The sequence below is a fragment of the Carettochelys insculpta genome, chromosome 7 (assembly GCF_033958435.1).
Source record: "Carettochelys insculpta isolate YL-2023 chromosome 7, ASM3395843v1, whole genome shotgun sequence".
NCBI lineage: Eukaryota > Metazoa > Chordata > Testudines > Carettochelyidae > Carettochelys > Carettochelys insculpta.
In genome coordinates this window covers 31,759,485-31,783,080 of record NC_134143.1, presented here as the reverse complement: position 1 = coordinate 31,783,080, position 23,596 = coordinate 31,759,485, and the positions used below count along the sequence as shown (strand labels likewise).

Here is a 23,596-nt window from a genome sequence, read left to right as displayed (position 1 = left end):
CTTCCTTCTCCTGCTTTCACCTCTTCCATTTCCTCCCATTAATCCATCCTTTGCCCTTTATATGCCTACCCCATCCTACACACTTGCATCTTGGTCTGTCCTTCTCCCCAATCCCAGTCATGGGGATTCACTAGGAACGGGAACATTATTTCCCTAGAAAGATTTTCTCCTTCCACCTCCTCAGGGCTTTTATCATTTCTAATTATGAGAACATCTTGTAGCAGGACTCTACAGGCTCCTCGTTCACTTTTGCTTTATAGCATATTCCTTCAACGTAAAAGGTACTAATAACTCTGCCACTGTGTTTCTGCTATTCTCAAAGATCCATTTTTACTGCAAACCAGTTTTGGCTTGGGACGGGGCAGGGTGGAGGGTGGTGGAATTCTCCTCTCATTCCAGAAAAAGTTTGCTGCAGAAGGTTTCTCTCTAGGTTACAGCTGAAAACTGTAAACATAAAGAGGAAGCCGAGACAGAATGAGCACGTAGGCTGAATTCTCTCACCCTGGGGCAAGTTGCTCCAGGGAGATCATCTGTTAGCTCAATGAGGTTATCACAGGAGTTTCAGCAAAGCATCAGGGAGCTCTCTCTTCAGTATGCCCCAAACACAGTGGTATGCACCAGCACTGTGTGCCTCCTGGGACTCAAAGGCCCACAATAGGGTTGAGTTCCAGAGCCCCAGTGTCAACACGGCAATTTTACAGCCCCATAGACTTAGCCCCAAGAACCCAAGTTAGCTGACACTGCCATGGGTGTTCGATGGCAGTGGAGGCATAGCAATGGGCACGACGCTGGTTGCAGCAGAGCATTGTGCTGTGGCTGGCTGCATCTTTGTGTCTTTGTTCTGAGGTATGTACAGTGAATTCCCCCTTCCGCCATGTCAACATATTCCTGAGCGTTGGGGAACCTCAAGATGGAGGTTGTCCGTAAGCATAGGTGACGCATAGGAGTGCACAAGGGGCCTCATGCAACCTTGCGTCACCCCTCCCCCCTTACCCACACTCCCCTGGAGCACTGCACTGCTTCTGATGAGTACGGGAGCCGTCCCACCTCTCCCTGGCAGCAGCACGGCCTGAAAGTGGTACTCCAAGGCCACGCCGCTGCAGGGGAGGGGAGGGAAGGGGAGGGCTGCCCCTGCATCCACCGGAAGCAGCACAGTGCTTCTGTGGGAAGAGGCAGGTGTGGCATGGGTAGAACGGGTTGGAGTGGGTAGGGGCATGGGTGGGCCAGGGGTGAGGGGGCAGGGAAAGGGTTGGACAGGGGCGGGGTAGGAGCACTTGATTGTGCACACACTGCGGTTCCCACACCGGTCGCCTCTGTCCGTAAGAGATCTTGTAGATAGTCTTCAGAGAGTTGGCCCCAAGAGATTCAATTATTAGCAGGGAATAGAAAGCAGCACACTCCAGATTCAGCATAGGGCTATGAGTCAGGTACTCCTGGGATGTAATCCCCACTTTGAAGCGTCTTTCCTGATCTATAAAATGGGGGTGGGGATGATCCCTCCTTCACAGGGCAGCAGCAAAGATTAGTTGATGTCTGGGCAGTACTTTGAAAACATCAGGTGCTCCCCATTGTGGCCACATGAAGGTTAAGTGTTAGTTAGAGGACTGTTAGTTTAACTTTTTAATTGATGACCAATGAGCATAGCAGAGGAGGAAGCATTTAAGAAGAACTGTCAGAGCTCAGAGGGTATATTTTAAAGGGCTCTCATCATCTAGGCACTCTTTTGCTTCCATTGTTTGTAGAAAATGTTCCTGTATCTTTAAACTCTTCCCTTCCCCATCTTTTTGTGCCTCCCTGAAGCTGCCGTGAGTAGAGTTAATCTCATGTAGTTTAAGGAGCTACTCAGTGGGGCTCAGAGGATGATTAATGTTGAAACCATTACCGGCAAAGCACCAGGGCTCTGTGGAGCTGTTTAAGTATGCATTCTCCCATGTAAATTTCTGCTCCATCAATCCTTATGACATGTCAAACATTGCTATTGTTTCCTGAACAAATTGTACGACATGCCCTTTTCCACAGATTTGTGCACGAGAGCAGAACTACTCTTCAGCTTTGGCTTCTGCTTTTGTCTTGTAGCAGGTCTAGAGCAGCAGCTGCTCTCATGCTGATTCCCATCATCACAAGCCTCCTGCTGATGTGTATGGGTGATAGATGCCTAGGAATGGAAAGGAGTGAAGCATATACATGTGTCACAGGTATAAGGTGTTGCACATGTGGAAGATAGGTATATTTAAGAGGGGGGTGCTTGCGCATTGCCTGCGATGTAGCCTGCGATGTATGTGTGAGGGAGTATTTTTCAATGTATGTATCAGATTGTGTGTGGGGTCTGCAGGAGAGTACAAGAGATATTTATATATTGGGATAAAAGTGAAGGGATGTGCCTTGGTGTAAATGTTTGTGTACATATAGGCTTTATGCACACATCTAACATTTGTTTGTATTATAGTAGCACCCGCAATATACTAGCCTCTATCCACAAATATAACTCACGGCACATATGTAATATAGTGTAGCTGCACAGTGTCTCCTGAGTGTATTAATTTACTGCAATGTGGCTCTGAGAATTACTCTTTATATCTCTTCTGGAGTTTGGTTGTACATAAATGGTCTCTAGAAATGGACTGCTGCAGTGATAGCTCATAAAAGTATAGCTATAGACTTGTGTTTTCATTTTGACCTTTGCAGGCTACACTGGGTAAACCCTCTTTTAATGTTCTGCGCAGGAGATGAACAGCCATAAAAACATGTGATCGATTCTTGACATAGAGCCCCCACAATCTTCCACCCAGCTGTTTTTACTTTGATGTCAAATTATTACAACTGAGGGTGTGTGGATGGGGCCAGGGGAAAAGTGGCAGAGCTGAAGCCTAGGACTCATGTAGGGATATATAAACTGATTAAGTGATTCTCTGTTTTTGCATGTCCTCCAGTGGGAGTGTGTGGTTTCCCTATTAAGTTCTTGTGGTAGCTTTATTAATCAGATATAAAATCCCCACTAGTTCTGGGTCCTTTTCCAGGGCTTCCGAACCACTAAGGAATTTCATCGTTAAAATTAAAGTTTCTGTAGGGGCCAAATTATGGCAGCCACAAAAATTAAATATGTCCAAAGTGTGTGTTCTTACCCCTCTCCTGTCTCTTGTCATCCACAGCAGTAACCTGTATTATTTCCCTGGTTGCCTCTATGATATATGAGTGTGCATGCCACATGACATTGGCCTGTCATCACCAGAACCTCCACTGAGACTGACTTTCCTCTCCTTTACCTTGCTGTAAATTGGAAGTAATTCCATTGAAGTTACTCTGGGAAACTCATTTAAGGGAAAAGAGAATTAGGCTCATTGTTTCCATTAGAAACAATTACAGCTGAAAGTGCCAGCTTTCATTTATCTCAGCAGTTTGCTTGTAGTTTAGCCTGGTGATAACACATGCTGTCACTGTCCTGGAGTAGTTAGCACATGTAACAGAAGCTACTATAATACTAATTTCTGAGCCAGCAAGTGGTCTGGGTGCATGAAAGTTGCTACCTGGCCTTGCACTTCTGCCACTCCCAGGCGCAGAAGATGTGGGAGAAGGTAGAAGTCTTTTTCAGAAGGAGGAAATCAGCCATGACAATAATCAACAACTCTTTCTCCGGGAAATAGTGGTTTTCTTTCACATACTGAGAAATTGCACAATTTGGCTCTGTGTAGAGCATGATTTTGACCCTTTTAGGGCAGCAGTGGGTAACCTGCAGCTCACCAGGGCTCCACCTGTGGCCTGCAGACCCCCTGTCTGCCCCTCTCCTCCACATGCCTTTCGCACAGCAGGGTACAGGAGCCCTGCACTTCCTACTCCTCCACCACCCCTCCCAACACTTCCAGAGCTGTGAATCACCTGATTCGCTCTCCATCTCCCCTCCTACCGCACCCTCCCAGAGCTTGAACAGCCTGGCATCACCTCTCTGTGGTGTTCCAGCTCGGGAAGGGAGGAGGAGGAGCAGGCATGGAGTGCAAATTAGGCAACTCGGGGCACTCTGAACGTGCTAGGAGGGAAAAGTGGGTAAATCCTGGGCTCCAGTGCCCCAGTGCATGGGGTGGGAGGCTGTGGGACCCCAGGTGGAATCCCAGTGGAGTGGCGGGCCGCTGCGGCCCCCTGAGGTGAAGGAGGACCACTCATGCAACCCACTCACCATTCGTGGTTGCCCACTGCTGCACTATGGACTGGAAAAGTTCCCATTCAAAATGCAGGGGGCCCTGTGGAGCAGCTCCTCTCACCTTGTACTACACTAACTCTCTTTTCACTTTCTTTCCCCCCCAGTTGCTTTTTGTCAGCAGAAGGACATTACACTGCCCCAGCGCTGCTCATCACTGAAATAAACACTTGGGAATGCAATTATGAAGGGCCAAATGAGGGGATTAGTTTTGCTGGTAATACCAGCCCTAGGTAGCATTGTCAAGCCTCTTATAAACCCTTACCTCCTCACTGGCCAATTCCAGCACTTTGAAAAGCCGCCTTATCCGGCTCTTGCTGTCCTTTTATCAGGCACTTGGGGTTTGAGAAGCACAATGCTGATTGGTTAAACAATGGGCTCAGGAGTGGGGGGAAAAACAACAACAAAAAAGTACCTCCTTGTCTCTAAGAGTTTATGGGATGTTCCATTATTCTCATCCCTGAGAGGAATCTCTGAGGGGTGGGGTGGGGGGGATAAATTGTTTATTCTTTGAAAGATTTTATCAGAGCAAGCTGTAAATTAATATCTAAAAGTTCGTGCCCCCTCGTATCACTTGATTGGCAGGCCGGATGGGAGGGCTGTTCAGCTTGGCTCTGTAATTTTCTCGCCTAAACTACTACCAAGATGACAACCATACACAAGAGTCCTTCCCACCCCCACCAACACACACAAAGCAAGGCATTAATGAATACAATAAATTTAAAGATCTTGGCAGGATGAGGGAAAGCCAAACATTGCAACTGGAGAGCGAAATGATTTGAAGAACATGGGCACCCACGGTAAATATCCTTTGAAAATCCTTGCCATGGCATACTGAGAGAAAATCATTTTCCTGTATTGGAATGGCAAAAATCTGCCTTATGGATGTGCACACTTAAAACTAGAGTGGATCATGTTTTCCCATCCTGTAAAAGGACAAGAAGTACCCAGATCCTAGGTTTTGGGGTTATCTCAAGTCTGTTGAAAACCACAAGTAGTAACTATGTGTATATGGCATGTTTATGGTCTGATCTTTTCACAATAACATGGAGGCATACAAGATGATACAGCAATGATAATATCTGTACTCTAGATGTTTTAGTGCAAAGATTCAGTTGCATCGAAATGTTCTGTTACTAAGAAAAGGAAAAAAAAAAGAGATTGGTACCAAAATGTTTTCGAGTGTGATTTTCCCCCCTAAAGCACCTGAAACTAACAGAAACACAAACCCTATTACGTGTTTTTAGAAATCTCACTCTTAAAAGCACATTAATACCTAATATAACTGAGTTTAAAAGGTTACTTTTTATTATGCAGCTACACACACAAACTGTAGTCTAGGTTGATTCACTTGACAAGTGGAGTGAGAAAATTCTATTCTAATTGTGCTTCACGTATGCAAAAGGTGAGCTTTTGTTGGATCCTAATGTGTTGAATTTAAACCTTGTTGTCACCAGAAACGCACGAAGGCATTCATTTTTAGCACTGTCTTTTATTTCCAAGTACAATAACAAAAATAATATAACAAAACAAACAAACCCCCTAACTACAAGATTTGTGTGTGCTTAAGGGGTGGAGGCATTGCTTTGTTAAGGAAGGCAGAGTCTAATTTGTCACTTTTTATTCTTCAATAAAAAGTAATAGGCTTTTGTGCGATTTACCTTTGAACAGTGACCACCCTTGGAACATTTCAGTGCAATATGTGAAAGTTTTGGAAAGTAATAATCAAATGGAAGAAGGTTCAGTTGTGGGCATGTGTCATAAAGTGTAGTATTTCTCTGATGGGGCCTGCTTCTGATCCCAGGGTCACCATTTTAACTCCATTTACTTCAGTGAAGTTACTCCTGATTTACATCAGTATATGATAAGGATTTAGCCCTGTGAATTCACTCTACAGGTTAAGTATGACTGGCAGTCTGTCTGCAGGAGAGACCTAGGGCCAGAACGATAAGAGTGCTAAAAATGAATATGCATTGGGGAAGATGAGAGGCAGTCCAGGACTGAAATAATAGTGGGTATTGCATGTCACAATCCAGGTGTAATATCAGAGCAAAGTGTGTGAAGCTTGAACACCATTTGCCCACACAGTGCCTACTGTTGATACCGTCTCACACTCCTCAACAGCAGTAAAAATCCACCAGCCTTACCCCGTGAAGAGAGGGGAAATAATAAAACTTTCTGCTGAGCATGTGCAACTTCAGATCTGTTCCTTTCCTTTCCTTAACACCAGCAGAACTGATGTTCTTCCCACCCCTGAAGTAAAGCTGGTGTCTCATCCTGAATTACATTTTTTACCAGAACCGGGACCTGTGCCTGTGATAACAGGAATCTTGAGAGCCTAACAAAAAAGATGTTTTGTTTTTTTTTGCTGGAGCTGGGTGGCTGCTGTGTGGTTAGAATCACCGTGACACAGGATGTTTTCAGTGACTGTCCAACAGGCAGATTTTGGAGATCTACTCTGATTCATGCTGAATCCATCTTCCAGGGGCCCACAACAAATGTGGCTGGAGTACCTGCCCACTTAATCCAGCTAGCAGAAAAAGACACTGAGCACATGGTACGCTGGTGAAACTCCATTGGTTTCAGTGGTCTGAATTCATAACACGGATATGAATTGGCTTTTATTGTTAACTTATTTTATATTTTGAAAATATTTTCTTATTAGACCATTTGTAACAGTATCATCTCAAGTATGCCTGGCCTGAGTAACGTCTGAAGCTAAAAACAACGTACAAATCATGGAGATTCTTGTGTACTTCAGGTTACAGAAGCTGGTATTTCTGGAGCGTGTTCCAGGGCTCTGTTCATTCCTCATGCCACCTTTGTGTTACGTAGCTGACACCCATGGTGGACTTGTTAGAGAGATTGACAGGGAATGACGCTGAACAGGGCAAGAGCCAGGAGCAGCAAGTGGTTAGAACAGCGGGGTCTTTGATCAAAATAATCATACAGATTGGACCTCCCTGACCTGGCACCCTGAGGATCTGATCGGTCCTGAAGGAGGGAGTTTGCGATACAAGGGGAGATCCCCCTGCTTTCAGCCCTGCAGTCTGCTGCTCCCACCACCCCTGACTCTGCTTCCACCCCACCTGATCTCCTTGCCTTCAGCACCCCTACCTCCAGCCCTGGCTGGTCCCCTACCACTGACCTGGCTGAGCTGCCAGTCCCACCCCTGGCCCTGCTGCTCCCAGCTCCAGTTCCTGACATAGCTAGGATGCCAGGTGATAGCTCCTGCCCCAGCTGGGCTGTCAGATGCTGGCCAGAGCTCCAGCCCCTGCCCCACAGATGCCAGTGCTGTCCCCATCTGGGTTGTTGGACACCAGCCTCATCCCTAACTCCAGCCCTTCAGATGCTGGCTCTGGCCCCAGCCATGCTGCTGGAGGCTGGCCCTGCAGAGGCCAGCCCCACCAGGCTCCCAGCTTGGCAGGGCCACCAGCTCCCTTGCCACCAGGCTCCTGGCCCCAGGGCTCTCTGGTCCTGGAACAGTTGCTTGACCAGCGAGTCACAGATCTGGAGGCGCAACATATGTTAATATATACAGGGAACCTGGAGTTTGCAGAGTTCACCACCTGGTGCTGTTCTGCTTGTGCACAGCCTGTTAAAGCAGACCCTGATGTGCTGTCTAAAGGTGTATCCAAAAATCCATTCCTCTCAGTGAACAACTTGGGCTCTGAAGCTGGTTTAGTGGGGGGCCATCTGGATACCAGTGGATAGATGTACTGGCTGCATTAACTCAGGGGAGCCAGAGAGCTCTCTCTGCAAAGACTAGGCTGGATCAAAAATGGGGAATCCCTGCTTGTGCAAGCACTCCTTCGCCTTCTCCCCAATGGGCTGGAAAGCAGTTGGGCTAAGAGTTCAGAGAACCTCTTCCCAAAGCCAAGTTCTGAGCCAAGGAAATCTGAAGCCTGATGCTGAAGGGCCATGCTGTGCTGATTACCCCAGCAGGAAATTGCAGCCTCTCAGCTCCCAGCTGGCAGGGGAGGATAAACACCTGGAAGGCTTGCTGGGAGGTACTGAGCTGTTGCAAATTGATAGGTTTGGGGGTTTCCTATGGGGTAACCCTGAGCAGACCAAACTGTGGCTCTGCTGAATAGAGGGATGGCAGCTGGAAAGAAGGAAAGTGGAGTCAAACAGCAATATTTTTGTTTGTCCTTCCCTTCTGACAAAGCTCAAGTCTGCTGCACTGAGGGTGCCTTCTTCCTGCAGAATGATTAGGAATCCGGGTGCAGCACTGTGATGTGCCCTTCAGGAAGTGGGATGCTGCGTATTAGAACAAAACCAGAGAAGTTTCCTGCAACCATTTCCCTTTTGTTGCTTCGTACTCCTCCTCTAGGTTTTTCATTTGTAGAAGGGGAAAATAAGCAGGTGGTCAGGTGAGGAAGGAACCCCTCCTTGCCTGTTGCCTGTTGTGGAGAGAGCTGTGCTTGTAATAGAATAGGTGTTTTGTGTCAACTGTATCTCACTCAGGGGAAATATTAAATGAGACGCATGCTTGGACTAAGGAAGGGGAGAATGACTGTCTCCCTCTCCTGTTACATGTAGGGATCAGGTTCCCTAGCCTCAACAAAGAGGAACTTAATGCAACAAAGAACCCATTTCAAAGGAGTTTGCCACTGCAACTTCAGTGTAAATGTCATCTCCTGAAAGCACCGACTGCTGGGTTCTCCAGGGCGGCTGGTTTACCCCACATGGTATTTGCTGTGTGCAGTTGAAAGATTCACTCTTCTTTCTAGAGGCAGGCTCTGGGCGTAATAAGAGGCCTGTGTGATGCCAAATTGGAAAGATCTTTTCAGATCTTTTAGAATTGCTAGTCTCTTGGGGGAATTCTCTGTGGCTACTGGCCTGAAATTAAAGGCAGAGGGTGATTTGTTTAATCAATCAGGCTACATCCACACTAGAAAGTTTTGCTAACAAAACCCACAGAGCGTCCACATTACCAAGGCATTCTGTCAACAGCAGATCGACAGAAGGCAGGACTGTCGTCAACAGTGTTCTGCCGCTCCCCCATGAGGCAGAACACCTCTCTCAACAGAGAGCTGTCAACAGAAAGCCAGTCCGGACATTCTGGGGGTCCTTCTGTTGACAGAAAAGGCCTCCATGGTGCTGGGCAGCTGCCCTGGGGGACACCCTGTCCACAGCAATCAGTGCTCTATGCTCCCTGCTTCTGGCCATTCTTAAAGCTGCAGGGAGCCCCTGAATACCTGTGGCAGGAAGCTGAGAGCATGGAAGCAGCCCAACCCATGTGCCTGTCCCCACGCCCTTGGAGCCACCCCAGAAAGCAGAGCTTGGTGAGATGGCAGAGAGCCAGGCCCCTGGTGACCTCTCTGACCCTTCCAGGGAGCAGGCTGATGGGCTCACAGGACTCCCCCTCTGGCACAAAACATCAAGTCCCCTCCTGGACCATGCCTGAGGTCCAGGACCTACTGAGCACATGGGCTAAGGAAGAAACTCCCCCTGCAACCTCTCACTAAAGCCAAGGAAAGCCCCTGCATATGCCTGACTGGCCACTGCCCTGGCGGCATGGGGCCAGCCTGCCCGCACCCTGGAGCAGGTGCGGGTGAAGGTTACAGAGCTGTGGCAGGGCTACACCTGGGCCCACGATGGCAGGCAGAGCTCAGAGGCAGGACTGGCCACCTGCTTCTAAAACAAGGAGCTACATGAGATCCTGGGAGTGGGTGACCTCTCCTCACCAACCTCCCACATCACCACTGTGGAGGAGCCTCCGCCCACCGCAGCCAGAGCCTGAGGAGGAGGAGGACCTGCAGCACCCTGGGACCCAACACCCACCAAACCAGAGGTGGACACAGGGTCCAAGACCAGTGGGCAGCATCCTGGTCATCGCCCTGTACTCAGACCCCTCCAGCCAGGCCACACCCATGGCATTCGAGGGACCCTCTGGTAAGTACCCCACACATCACACACCCCAGAGCATGGGAGGTGGGTACAGATGGGGCATGCTGCAAGCATCGGTTGGCTGGCTTAGGTAGAACCTCATGCTGGGGTCCTGGCATGTGGAGCCATGAGGAAGGTAGCACATCCCACCCAAACCCAGCAGGCAGCCCCCCTGGGCATGGGCACAAACCCGCTGCCAGCTTCAGGGGAGGACAGATGAACCCCAAGCCCAAGGGGGGTGGGAGGCACCCGCTCCTGCCGTGGCTGGAAGTGGACTCACCACACGGGTTCCAGCCTGAACCTAGACACACTGAGGAGTGCAGCTCCCAGCACGCAGGCAAGAGTCAGCATCCTCTTGCATGGCCAGCACTGCGAGCCACATGTGTGAGGCAGGGCTGAGGAGGGCCAGGCTATGCCCAGATCACCTGTCACTCCTGCGGGAACCCCTCTGGAGCCAGACGCACCTCCTTGGCCACTAGCCCATTAAGTGGTGGGACGGCACTTGGTCCCTGAGGTACCATGGTGTCCCTGTGCGGCAGAGCCTGTTGTGCAGGCCATACATGCCTGTGCTCCCAGGACATCCCCATCCAGTGGCCCAGGAAGTGTTGGTTGGTGCTCAGGGTGTGGGGCAGGGCCTTAAGGGCTGTGCGGTGAGAGTGACTCACAATCTCCCCTCCTTGTCTTCCTTACAGCTGGACCTGCACTGAGCGAGGACCGAACCAGTCCCACCTCCTGCAAGGGTGAGCCAATCCTGAGGCAGCACCAGGGTGAGTCAGCACCCCCAACCGAGAGAGCAGGCCCACGACTGGTAGGGATGTCGCCGGGCACACCCCAGCCTCCAGAGGGCCCACACTGCTGCCCTCTCGAGGCTGGCTGACCTCCTTGAGCGGCAGCTTCAGGACAACTGGGAGTGGCTGCCACAGGATCGGGACTGGTGCTCATGGGCCTGGGACCAACTGATGTCCTGCTTTTATGCCATCACCAGCTCTCCCCACTGCTTTCCCCCTCCCCTGCCCCCACTGCCATCCCCCAAGCCTTCCTCGCTTTCTGGGAATGGATGAGGGCCATGCCCCACTCCTGCTCACCAGGCCTTCCCTGCTCCCCCTGTCAACCCAGATCCCGCCACAGACCCACTGCCTCCATACCTCCCCATGCTCCCAGCCCCATCAGGGACCTGAACCTGTGGCAGGAGGAGATCCCAAGGCTGATGCCACTTGGGGTCCCACTTCCTACATGGATTGATGCCCCCACCCCACCTTTCCAAGCCCTCTCACTGTACATAGTTAATGGATTTTGCACATTGTACATTGTGTTTTATTCCATTTATTTTTAAACCATATATCTATGTTTAAGTAAAAAAGTTGTTTGCTCACTACCACCCTTCTCTCTCTATTGGGGAGATATCAGGGAGGGGTGAAATGGGGGGATGTGGTTGGGAATGAGGTAAGGCTGTGTGCCTGAGGCCCCCACTGCAGGTGTCCTGGGGAGGGTTATTGGAGGCTGCAGGAGAAGGCCTTCCTTAGGGCCTTGCAGACCCACAGCCCATCCCTATGAGGCAGATTGGAGTTGTTCCCAGCTGCTCGTAGCCATGGCCGGTGTCAGCCCCCAACCCCAGGAGGAAGACCTCCCCCTACCTCTCCAAAATGTTGTGGAGGGCACAACATGCTGCCGCTACTTGGGGGACATTGTGCTCCCCCCACATCCAGATGGGTGAGGAGGAACCTGAAGCATATCTTGAGGTGGCCAAAGGTGCGCTCGGCCTGCATCCATGCATGGTTGAGTTGGGCATTGAAGAGTCCTTGGCTCAGGTCCACCTGCCCTTTGTGGGGCTTCATAAGCCAGGGCATTAGGGGTAGGCGGTGTCCCCCACAATGTACAGTAGCATGTGCACACCTTTGAGCATCAGCTCCGAGAGGTGTACAAAGGTGCCTGCCTCCATCCTCCAGCACAGGCTGGAGTTGTGGAATACCCATACATCATGTGCCTGGCCCAACCCGACCTCCTGACATACCCGTCAAGGAACTGTCCATGGTGGTCAACCAGGGCCTGCAGCACAATGGAGAAATATCCCTTGTGGTTGATGAACTTGGTTGCAGTGTAGTCTGGGGCATGGATGGGGATATTGGTCCTGTCGATAGCCCTGAAGCAGCTGGGGAGCTTCAGGGCAGCAAATCTGGCCACAACCACATTCACATCTGCCAGATGGATGACACCCTGCAGCAGGAGTATGTTCATGGCCGTCATGATCTGCAAAGGTAGGGGACCGAAAACCCACATCAGGGACTGAGGGAGGGAGCCCCTAGAGGTTCCCCTGGCCCCTCCTATGCCCTCCCCCCAAGCTTTACAGGCACCCCCACCCCCACCGGCAGCCGATTTGTGCAATGGTGGGACAGCACAGTACCCCAGGGATGGGGTTTCCCGTCACTCCTGGCACCGCCTACCCTGGTCTCTGAGGGTCCCCCTGGGGTGTGGCAGGGTCCCCCCATGCAGGGTCTACATCCAGATAGTGCCTTATCTCCATGAGGATGGCCTGGATGGTGGACTTCCCCATGTCAAACTAGTTCCTGATGGATCAGTAGCTGTCGGGGGTGGCAAGCTTCCAGCGGGCCATGGTGACCCTCTTCTCCAAAGGGATGGTGGGCTGTAGCCGGGTGTCCTGTCTCTGGAGGGTGGGGGTGAGCCAGGAGTGTCCTTCCACATGCAGAAGTTCCAGAGCCACTGCTGGTCATCCCACTGTCCCATGACGACCTGGTCCCACCAGCTGGAGCTGGTGCTGTGCCTCCACACTCACTTGAGCACCCAGAGGGGTGAGTGCCTGTTGGCCCATGCAGCGGCAAGGGTGTGCTCCTCAATGATGGTGTCTGGGTCAGCCTCCCTGTGGAGCAGGAAGAGGAGGTGCAGCAGATGTGGAAGCACCTCTTGGTGGGGCCAGTGTAAGCCCAGGGGCTGCTCTGGCACCGTGGCTATTCAGAAAGTGCTGTGTCTCTCTCAGAAAGCACGTGAGCCCTGCTGTAGCAGCTATGCTGTCTCACATGGAGGAAGGCATGCCTCAGCATAGGCAGGGAACATGCGTTGGGGGGACCCTTTAAGGGCATGCCTCACCGGGGCGCCCATAAGGGATTGAGAGCTATGTGACCCTGTCTGATGGGGTGCTGGGAGGCTGTTCTGTCGAGGGAGCAACTGGGCAGGCTGGCCGCGCTCTGTTGAGAGCAGATCAAAAGAATGATCTGCTTGGGGGTCTGGGTTCAATCTGTCAACAGAAGGTTTATCAGAAGATATCTTCCGACAGAACCTTCAGTCAACTGATCGCTCTAGTGTAGACGTAACCATAATGTACAGAATGAATAAATCAAACCTTACAGCATTAGTAGACGGAAGGCTGTTCTGCTAAATATACTAACAGGTGTTAAAGGTGTGCACTGCTGGTATTTCAGTCAGCTAGCATTAGGCATTCACAGCCAGGTTTGGGAAAGTATTTGAGCAGTACATGATTCTTCTCCAGTTAGTTTTCTCACTTTCTCTTCTTCCTTTCTGTGCCTCTTTCTGTGCCTGTGATACATTCTCTAGTCATGCCCCCTTCTTCCTCTCCACTCCCATAATTGTTAAACAAGCTAAGCACGCTTAAAAGGGTTTCCTCCCCCATGATGCTCTTGGACATCTTTTCTGGCAAGAGTAACCAAGGAAATATAAATGGTGAATGTTGCAGGAATGGTTTCTATGTCACATCAGACCAAAATACAGCCCTTTGATGACATTATGAAATGAAATGCATTTCTGCCCCTGCCTTTCCCTGTTCTACAGAAACCCAAGAAACCCAAGCAAGGGCTCAATTTAGGGAAAAAAAAAAGATAGTTTTGGGGGTTTATTCCACTTTTCTCATTTTAAAATAAAATGTTCTGGTCCTTTTCCTTTGCTGCCATTCATACATATTTGATATATTCATTAGAGGAAAGACTTTAAAATGTCTACAAATCTTGCCTTGTTCACCCAGAATGACACTTTGAGCTTTACACATTTTGCTGGGTCGCTTACTATTATTTTGCCATGGTCAGCTTGGGAAACCTGTCACAGCTTCCAGCGATTTACATGGATGGGCTACTGACGGTGGAAGGCCTCAAATTCTACTAGGAGCTAAAAACACAGCACTAGAGGTTCCGTCTCTCTTTCTCCCGTGTTCCCTAACCGAACTGCTTCTTAAATAAAGAAAATTCACCTCTTTGCATAAAGAGGCACGTGCAGCATTGCATAATTGTGCTTTCAGAACACTGGATGGAGCTCAAAAGGGTGGTGAGCAGGTGCTTCTCATACAGCCAGGCTGTGTCTTCACCTCCACTAGCTCTGCAAACTTATGTCGTTCACAGGTGCCTAAAGCTGACCAGGTTTTGCTGCAGCAAGTGCCAATGTGAATGCTGCTTTGTCACCAGAAGCACTGTCCTGATGGCAAAGCCAAAGCCACCTGTTGGCTGACAAAAGGCATTCACATGCGGTTACTTTTAGCGACGGGGCTGTGTTGACGCTCCCTTGTTGGTAAAAGCTGTGTAGAATAGACAGACCCTCAGCCAGGGGTGCTGACACAATTGCCAAGCCTCTAGGCCTGGGAGTTGAGGGGGAAGGGCTGGCACTGCACCCCTGGAAGGGGCAGAGCCTGAGGTGGAAGTGGGGGGGCTGGTGGTTAATCCCCCCGCTACCTCCCCTCCAGCCCTTCAGTGCCACCTGGAGCATGACCCCTGAGCTCCAGCAGCAGTTTCAAGGGCCCAGTTTAAAGCAGCTGTGGTGATGGCCAGGAATCCCAGGCCCTTTTGATTCACTGGGCCCAGGGGCAGTTGTCCCACCCCCTGCCAATTGGCTGCTCTCAGCCACAATGAAGCCTCTCTCTCTTTATGTCATCATTCCATGATAATGAAAAACATTGTTTTGGGGTAGTTGATGCCAGCATTTGGCAGTGACAGATGTCCATGAAGTGTCCTGTTGTATCAAGCAGGCCTTGGAGCACCACCTTCCAGTTGATAAAATGGCCCACACTTTGGTCCAGGCACGGACTGCGACATGGGTCTTGTCCAGTGCTTTGGGAGGGGTCCTTCAAGAGAGTGGCTGGCTGCGGCCCCCAGAAGGGCTTGACAGCCATGTGACCCTGTCCACGGCTTTTTCTGGCTTGTTCTTTTGACAGAGCATCTGGGACTGCATGGCCACTCTCTTGCAAAAAGGCAGAGCGATCTTTTGAAAGAGCAGATTGAAAGACTGATCCACTTTTTGTCTGTAGAGGCGCTCTTTCGAAAGATGATCTTCCAGAAGATATCTTCCGGAATAGCTTCTTTCGAATGGTCGCTGTAACGTAGATGTAGCCAGCGAGAATTTCATGTCACTCTCTTCCACCACCTTGGTATTGTAAAAAAGCCGAGTTGACCCTTCTATAATTTGAGTCTTTTGTTGTAGTGAGATTGCATTTTCCATCCCGGCCTTTCAGAGTCTGAATGGTGTGTACCGTTGTTTGGATAATTCAGAAACATAAGAGTGCAGAAAAAGTGATCATGAGGGCATTGAAATAGACTTGTAATAATTATCCTATTGCTACTACAAACAGGGAACTTCAAGTATCCACTAAAGATTCTATCTGTGCCTATTAGATGCTCATTTGGCTCCTATGAGCCTAGTCTCTGAGAGCTTTTCATGTACTTATCCAGTGAGGTTGAGGAGTACTAATAGTACTGTTTCAAAGAAGGAGCTCTGAAGCCATGAGAGACTAAGTGGTTTGCTGAAGTCTTATATTTCCTCTCTCTGCCACTGAAGCCCTGTGTTTAGGGTGTCCACAGTGCCAGGCCCTAGCCACTGGAGCCATCCTTCTTTTCCACTTTTCAGGAGTGGGTTTCCGCTTGTCTGAGAACTGGCATTTTGGATCCAGGACACTCATTTAATAGGGAGAAGAAATGATGGGTTCAGCTGAATATTTAGCTCTGACCAGTGGTGACATCCAGAATTTAAGGGGGACAATTGATTGTCTAATCCTCAGGTACTGAAAGAGCTGTTGATTGAAAAGGGACTTCGGAGGGTGAGCAGGGAGATTACAACAGCAGGAGCCTTCTAGCCTCCAGTAGGAATCAGAGGAGCCCTGGAATGGGTATTGGAGGAAGAGGGAAGCAATGCCTTCTCAAACTGCCAGGCTCTGCCCACTCAGCTCCGAGGCCCCCTGCTTTAGCACAACTTCCTCCACTCTCCTGGGCTTCAGCTGCACCAAGGCTGCAGCCACCCGCCCCTCCCCCTGCTCCAGGGCCGTGTGGTCTGCAGCCGCCTGCCCTCCCCCTGCTCCAGGGCCATCTAAGTTGGGGCTGCTGCCCACCCCCACTCTGGGGCCAGGAAGCCTCTGCTCATCCTTCCTTGCCCTGCTCTGGTGTTGGCAAGACTGGACCTGTCTGCCCTCCCCCTACTCTGGGGTTGCCCACCCTCCTGGGGCCTCCTGCCATCCTTGTGCTCTGTGGCCAGTGAGGTTGGCGCCATGTGCCACCCACTTGTAGGTGGTGTGCTGGGGGCTTTCCCCTACAGTGGGGGATGTGGTTCCCATGGGGGGTGGCCTTGGGTGGCAGGGGCAGGGCCGTGGATTTGCCTCCCCCAGCCCTAGGTTCATCCACTGCTCATAGAGAGCAGGGTATGATTTCATAGTTCAGATGCATGAGTGGATTTTGCTTCTTTCCTTTATATGGCGGCATGTTCTACCAGGTATTTGTATCGAATGTTAAACTGCAGAGATCCCACCTGCTATCATGGTAAAATTAGAACACTGAGACAAAGGACTTATACCAAAACACATTGAGCGCCAGTCCTGTTGGTAAGATCTGGGATGAGAGAAAACCAGATTTCACGTGCTTGACCTACCTACAGGGTCTCTATAGGACACGAGAGTTGTTTGAAAAGCTTGGGGAATAAGAAACAAAAATGACAGAAATTATACAGAATGATCCACTCTGCTGTGGTACATGCCTGTTGGTATTCTCCATTGACTTCTGTCCATTTGAGCCCAAGTAAAGTGGGTTAGTGTAAAAATCAGAGCTTTAAATTGTTCCCTTCTCAGGATTTCCTGTAGTATCTTTATTTTGGATGGTCAGAACTTTGGATCAGAGTCTGTATTTGTTTCTGTGTTATGTACGGTCCTAACCCTATTGTCAGCACTAAGTAAATAGTAAAATTGTGCCTCGGTTTCTATTTTGACACTGCAGCATCTTCACTTGACTGTAGCTGGCGACAATGGTTATTGCCATTGAACATAAGAACTAGGAGAGTGTATGGTCTAAGGATGCAGTGTGTTGGAATGCCCTTTTGCCTACTTTTCACTGAGGATTGGTTGATGCCAGTTATATGAGCTGTGAGTCCCATCTGTAAATGCCACATATATTTCCCTTCCTGGGGCAAATTGGGTTTTGCAGTTTTCCTGGGAAACATATCCACCCTGCCCCCTCATCTCACCATCCCATGTTAGGGTAACTGCTCTTTGTTATTGTGTGGATTTGTATGTTACTTTTCTTCTACAGGAATGCATCATGTACAATTCAAGCAACTGGTCTTTCACAATTACCGTATTAATTTTCGTTTCAATGTTCTTTGGCTTTTATTGTCTCACTGTCCAGAGATATATTTTTGTGTGTTCTTACCATGCTAGTTGCTCTTGGTATGTAAATAGTCTCAACGGAGTAGCCGTGTTAGTCTGCAGCTTCACAAATAACAAGCAGTTCTGTGGCACCTTAGAGACTAACCAATTTATTAGGTCAGGAGCTTATGTGGGTAAAACCCACTTCCACTCTATTCATGTGACCTAATAAATCTGTTAATCTCTAAGGTGCCAGCGGACTGCATGTTACCCTGGTATGTAAGTTAGACTATGCGAAACATTTCCTACTGCTAAAGTTTTGTGGAAGTGGTGTAAACAGGATTTGATGGAGTGTTGTTATCTAGGGCAGACTCTGAGTCAGGGACATACACAGAATATATTTCAGGAAAGCAAAAATATCTGAGCCTCAGATTTGTCAGATGAAAAATGTCAGCTAACAAAATCTACACTGATATTAGCCTATTAATTCACTTGTAAGGTGAAGGGGCAGAGAGCAGCCCTGGATTTGTATACCCACTTGCAATGGATTTTGGCTGCAGTTCCTGCTATAAGTGGTCATGGCAGTTTATAGGATCAGAAAAGCAGAGTTAAATTGTTATGCCCTCAGAGTGAGTCCTAGGGAGACTGTAACGTCCCACACCTCCAGCCCCTCTGCGACATTGTAGAGAACAGAGAACATATAGGTAACCTGGAAGAATGTCAAATAAACTATCTGTTCACAGCACAACACCTGTGTGTAGAAGAGGTTGAATTCCTACAGATTTTTTCTAGGTTTTCTTAATCAGAATTTACTTTTTATGTTGAAATTTCTTGTAATCATCTTTGTTGTTGATATGCCTTTTGTACTTAAACTTTTTAGGCAACTGACAGTGACGTGGGCACCTATGGGAAAGTCAGCTATTTTTTCAGTGATGATCCTGACAGGTAAGTGTGACACTTCTCAGATTGTTTCAGTTCCTTTAAAGTCACCTTTCAGTCTTGCCATGAAGTTGTGAAATTGGAGTGTTGGTAACTTTAATCTGTGAAGCCTTCCCTGAGAGAGTGAGTCTGTTGTAAGCGGCTGAGGGGTAGCACAATGACCCCAGTAGAAAGCTTATTCCTGTTTTTACAGGGCTTGTTTTCCATTGCCATTTCTCTTGTGATTTGGGTGCTCATAAATTTGAGACAGTGGTTAGTGCTGGATCATACCAGGCTTACTTCCTGTTGAGAAAAATAGCAAAACTGCCATGTATTTCAATGGGATCAACCCTATACTAAGTGCAGGTACTATTCAAGCCACTCCCAGCATCTGTGCCAGTTCAAATCTGAGTCTGGTTTTGGTTTCCATACTTGAAAAGGGATAATGAAAAATTGGAGACAGTTTAGACAAAAGCCACACCGGTGGTTTGAGGTTTGACAGGCACAGTTTACAATGAGAGATTTGCCAAACTCTAGTTAGTTTATGAAAGAAAAGACTCAAGAGTCTGCAAGTACCTACACAGAAATTTGTTCTGATACTAGACTGAGATTTAGCGTATCAGAGAAAGGTATAACATTACCCATAGCTAAACATAGCCAAACTAGAAACAAAGTGCAAATGTAACAACAAGGTTTGTTCTCTTTTGGAGAAGTTGACCAAGAGATGTGATGGATTGTACACCACTTTGAGTCTTTAAATCAGGTGTTGGTATTTATCCAAACGAGAGGCTCTTGTTCAGCCACAATTTATTGGCTGAATCACTTGATGAAGGTTTACGGTTTGCAAGATTAACAGGATTTCAGCCTGTGCTTAAAGAGAAACACATGCTCAATTGCTTTGCTAAATCAGAATCCAGCTGCACAAGTATGTCTCTTGAGACTAGCACATATATTTAATAACAAACAGGCCCATTGGCAGGGGGCAGGGCAATTGCCTTTGGAGCCCATGATTCAAAGGGGCCCAGGGTTCCTGTCTGCTGCTACTGCATCAGCTGCTGAAACTGTGGGTCCATTTGAGTTATTGCTGGAGTGTTGGAGTGCTGTGCCTCAAGCTCTGGGGGAGGGGGATACACTGCAGCCCAGGTAGCACTAAGGGCTAGCTGCCTCATTCCCTCCCTATCTGTCTTCTTGGGCCCTAATGGCCCCCGCCACACCTGGCCCCAGGGTCCACAGTGGCTGTCAGCCCTGCTGATAGCAACTTGCATGACAGTTACATGATGCCAAGGATGAATGACCAGGAATCCTTTCCTAGACTGGAAGGAATATAGTATTGAATTAAGGCATAAAAGGGGCAAAATTCTTCCCAGGTTTGCTTCCACTGCCTTAAATGGAAGTCCATTTGAAAATCAAGTTGCTTATTTAAGTGTTTTATATGTGGATTCGATTGCCAGAGTTTGAAAATTTTGTCTCTGACCTCTTCACTCCTCAGGTTCTTCAGGAGTTTGGCTTTAACTTTCCTGGTATGTCACTTGCTCGGTCTGTAAAATGGGGTAAATAACTCCGACCACCCAGAGGCTGAGGGTGAATTGGTGTCTGAAAAGTACCATGAGATCCTCAGTTAGAAGAGGCTGTAATACTGTAAAATGTTGAGGTCAGACGGAACCAGTGAGATGATACGTACAGCATAAAACCTTTTCCAATTTCACTTTTTATACCTTTTTCTTACAGTGCTGTTTCCTGTCTGCATGCAGTGAAGGTTTTATTTGGTAACTCCTCTGCTCCCCCTCTTTTATTTGCTTGTCAGGTTCTCCCTGGATAAAGACACAGGCGTGATCACGCTGATTGCCCGGTTAGACTTTGAAATGACGCAGCGCTACACATTGACTGTGATTGCCAGGGATGGAGGTGGGGAAGAGACCACAGGACGAGTGAGGATTAATGTTCTGGATGTCAACGATAATGTCCCCACGTTCCAAAAAGAGTCCTATTTGGGAGCTCTCCGGGAAAATGAGCCTTCAGTCTCTCAGGTGGTTCGTCTCAGGGTAAGAAATGGGAGCACCACTTGACTTTCTCCTCTGTTTCCCTTCCTCTGGATCCACAGTGATCAGTGTTATTAGGGAGACCCGAGATCCAGGATTTCCCCACCTAAGGTGAGTGTCAGATGCTCCGTGAGGAGGAGTGAAACAGCATAAAGTGCATTGTCCATCTTTTTTCTCCTCTTCACGCTTCTTTTAATTTCTCGTCGGCTCAACGCTGCTCTGTCATCCCCTCCTGTTTGAAAGCCAGGGTGATGCTACTGTGCCTCAAAGAAGCCCTGCAGAGCTAGCAACAGTAATCCAACTTGTTATGGATGCAACAAAACTGGAGTATTATTGGGTCAGGAATATTGGGGAGAGGGGGGCAGAATGAGAAGGAATTTCAGGCCATCTGCTCCTATGAATGCTTTAATTACTCCTTATTGTGAAACTTAACTGACTCTGCTGCTCTAGCTACCATATTTACTTTCCCCTGTCCCTCTTTCCTCCTCCCACCTTGGGTTCCTTGGACATGTGCAGGATTTACTGTATCAGACTTTATTACACTGAGTAATTGGGACTTCCCTGAAGACTCTCTGGATTTTGTGACAGAATTGGAAAGATGCTAATGAATGCAGCTAAGTAAAGAGAAGACAGTGTGCGAGGCTGGGAGACCTGAATTGCCTTTCTGAGTGTCTGTGTAACCATCACTTGGGAGTTCCTGTGAAATACAGGGCTAGAGAAGGACAGAAATGTTCTGCTAAAGGAAAATGTAGTGGAATTTCCATTTTGATAGGTTTGAAATCTGACACAAGCTTATTCAACTTCAAAATTCATTGGGGGCATGACAAGCTGTACATATGTTGACAAGCTCCACAAACGTAGACAGGCCTGGCTTAGCAAAGATGAGACTTGCAGGAATTTCCCTCCCAGCTGTCTCATGGCCAGAGCCACACCTGGAGTGTACCATACTCAGGAGCAAAGCCTGCTCCAGAATGCAAACTCATCTTCATCATCATCAGATCTTTTCCTGATGAAATTTGCATAAGCCTGTGGGAGTTGAGCAGTTTGTTGTTGATCGGATCATAAGCTTTTTCTGCTTAAAAAAAGGAAGGCTGGAACTCACTTGTCTCCTTGAGCACGACAGGAATAAAATAGGCCTTTTGCAAGTTTTCTCTGAGCTGGTATCTGTCTTCAGTAAATTCGGGCTGTGACTGCTGTAAGAGCATTGTGGTCATCTCTTAGGTATTTTAGATCTAAGTGGCTATTCCTTATAAGAGTGAGCAAAGCAAGGAGTAAAGAGGAGTCACTTAACACACAGTGACTCTTCTCTCTGAGGAGAGATATGAAGAGAAATGATTGTTTTAAAATCCTGTCAGCTACAGCTGCTTACCAATTCATGGAGCAAGGTGGTGTCTATCATTAGTGAGTATTTCTGTCTTGCCCTCACAAACTCTGGCAAGCAATCCGGAAGAAAGGAGGGTACATTATCCAAGGCACAAATAAGTGAGATAAGGAAAGGATGTTTAGCATAAGCATGAGGATGGAAGGATAGCCCAGAAGAAACCAGACATTGGAAACTCAGCCTGTGTTTGTTACAGTGTAAGGGATCCTATGATGCAGTGTATAAACTTGGCCCTAGTGTGGAATGCGTTAAGGAACTGCTGTGGACTTGGGGGGCCCTTTCTTGTCACACCTGCAGACCATGGCAGGACTGGAGGAGGAGTTTAAAAGAGGGAACTGCGCTGAGAGGACTGAGAGGGAAGGCTCCCAGGCTGCGGGGCCCTGCCCTTGCAGAAGGAAGGTACAGAACCCCGGAGTTTCAGGGGAAAAGGACTGAGGATTGCACTGGAGCCCAGAGGATTCTGAAGTGGCCATTGACACTTCCAAGCCACTCGGAAGCAAGAGAAGCCCCTCTGCTGGGGGCAGCTACCTGCGAGGGCTTTTTGCCTTTCTTTTGATTAAGACCTTTTGCTGACCATGGGCTGTGTGGTCACTTGGACAGAGAGAGGAAACTGGAGCCCCAGCCAGAAGATGAGCACCAGGCTGCCAAAAAGACACTCTGCACAGCACCTGTGGAGGTGAGGTCGGAGTAACGAGACATGCATGCGTTCTTCACATAGCCTAAAGAGGGCATCCTTCTACAGACAGTAACAGAGAGGCAGCCGTGCTAGTCTATACACTATCAAAACAAAAAGCAGTCAAGTAGCACTTTAAAGACTAGCAAAATAGTTTATTAGGTGAGCTTTTGTGGGACAGACTCCTGTTCTGGTCTGGCTATGGTCTGAAGCAGTGGGTCTGTCCCACGAAAGCTCACCTGATAAACTATTTTGCTAGTCTTTAAAGTGCTACTTGACTGCTTTTTGTTTCTACAGACAGAGCTGCGACAGAACCCCCCCACTGCCACTCACCACCTAGAATTAGTTATGACCAGAAAGCTGGTATAACCTTAGGAAAGTCCACTGACAGATGTCCATTCCCTTACTACTACTACACCCTCCCTTGTTCATTTCCTGCTAACCCCTTCTCCTCCCCTCCTGTCTCCAAAATGCTTTGCTTTCTTTTCTCAGTGTATGAGGCTGCAGCATTTCTCAGAGACGGCATCTCTCTTTATAAGGTAATACTGTTTCTTTTTTCCCCTCCTGTTTTAACTTAGGCAACTGATGAAGATTCCCCTCCAAATAACCAGATCACCTACAGCATCATGCAAGCATCTGCCTTCCGAAGTTCCTTTGAGATTAGTGTCTCTGAAGGATATGGAGGTGAGCAATGCTGGGCACTGACAGGGAGGGTGCTCCATGAGGCTTCCAGAGGTCAAGTGGCACTCAGGTGGGAAAGGTGGCTTAGTTATATACACTGCACCTCTGTTTGGGCCTGGGGTGGAGTCTGCAGCATTGGCTGCATATGGAAGGTGCTGTGTGGACAAGCTGTCTAGTGTTGTTCTGACTCCTGGTGTCAGGAGAAGAATCAATCAAGACATTGGGAGGTGACTACTGATTTTGAGCA

The 23,596-nt window shown here is 48.6% G+C and overlaps 1 protein-coding gene across 1 annotated transcript in view; it reads left to right on the top strand.

Annotated features, from left to right (window-relative positions):
• CDH23 (cadherin related 23) overlaps positions 1-23,596 on the top strand; it is a 549,671-nt gene that overhangs the window by 337,388 nt on the left and 188,687 nt on the right. The window contains exons 15-17 of the mRNA XM_074999481.1: positions 18,538-18,602; positions 20,380-20,617; positions 23,247-23,352. Of these exons, the coding sequence (XP_074855582.1) occupies positions 18,538-18,602; positions 20,380-20,617; positions 23,247-23,352 (409 nt within the window). The remainder of the gene's footprint in view (positions 1-18,537; positions 18,603-20,379; positions 20,618-23,246; positions 23,353-23,596) is intronic.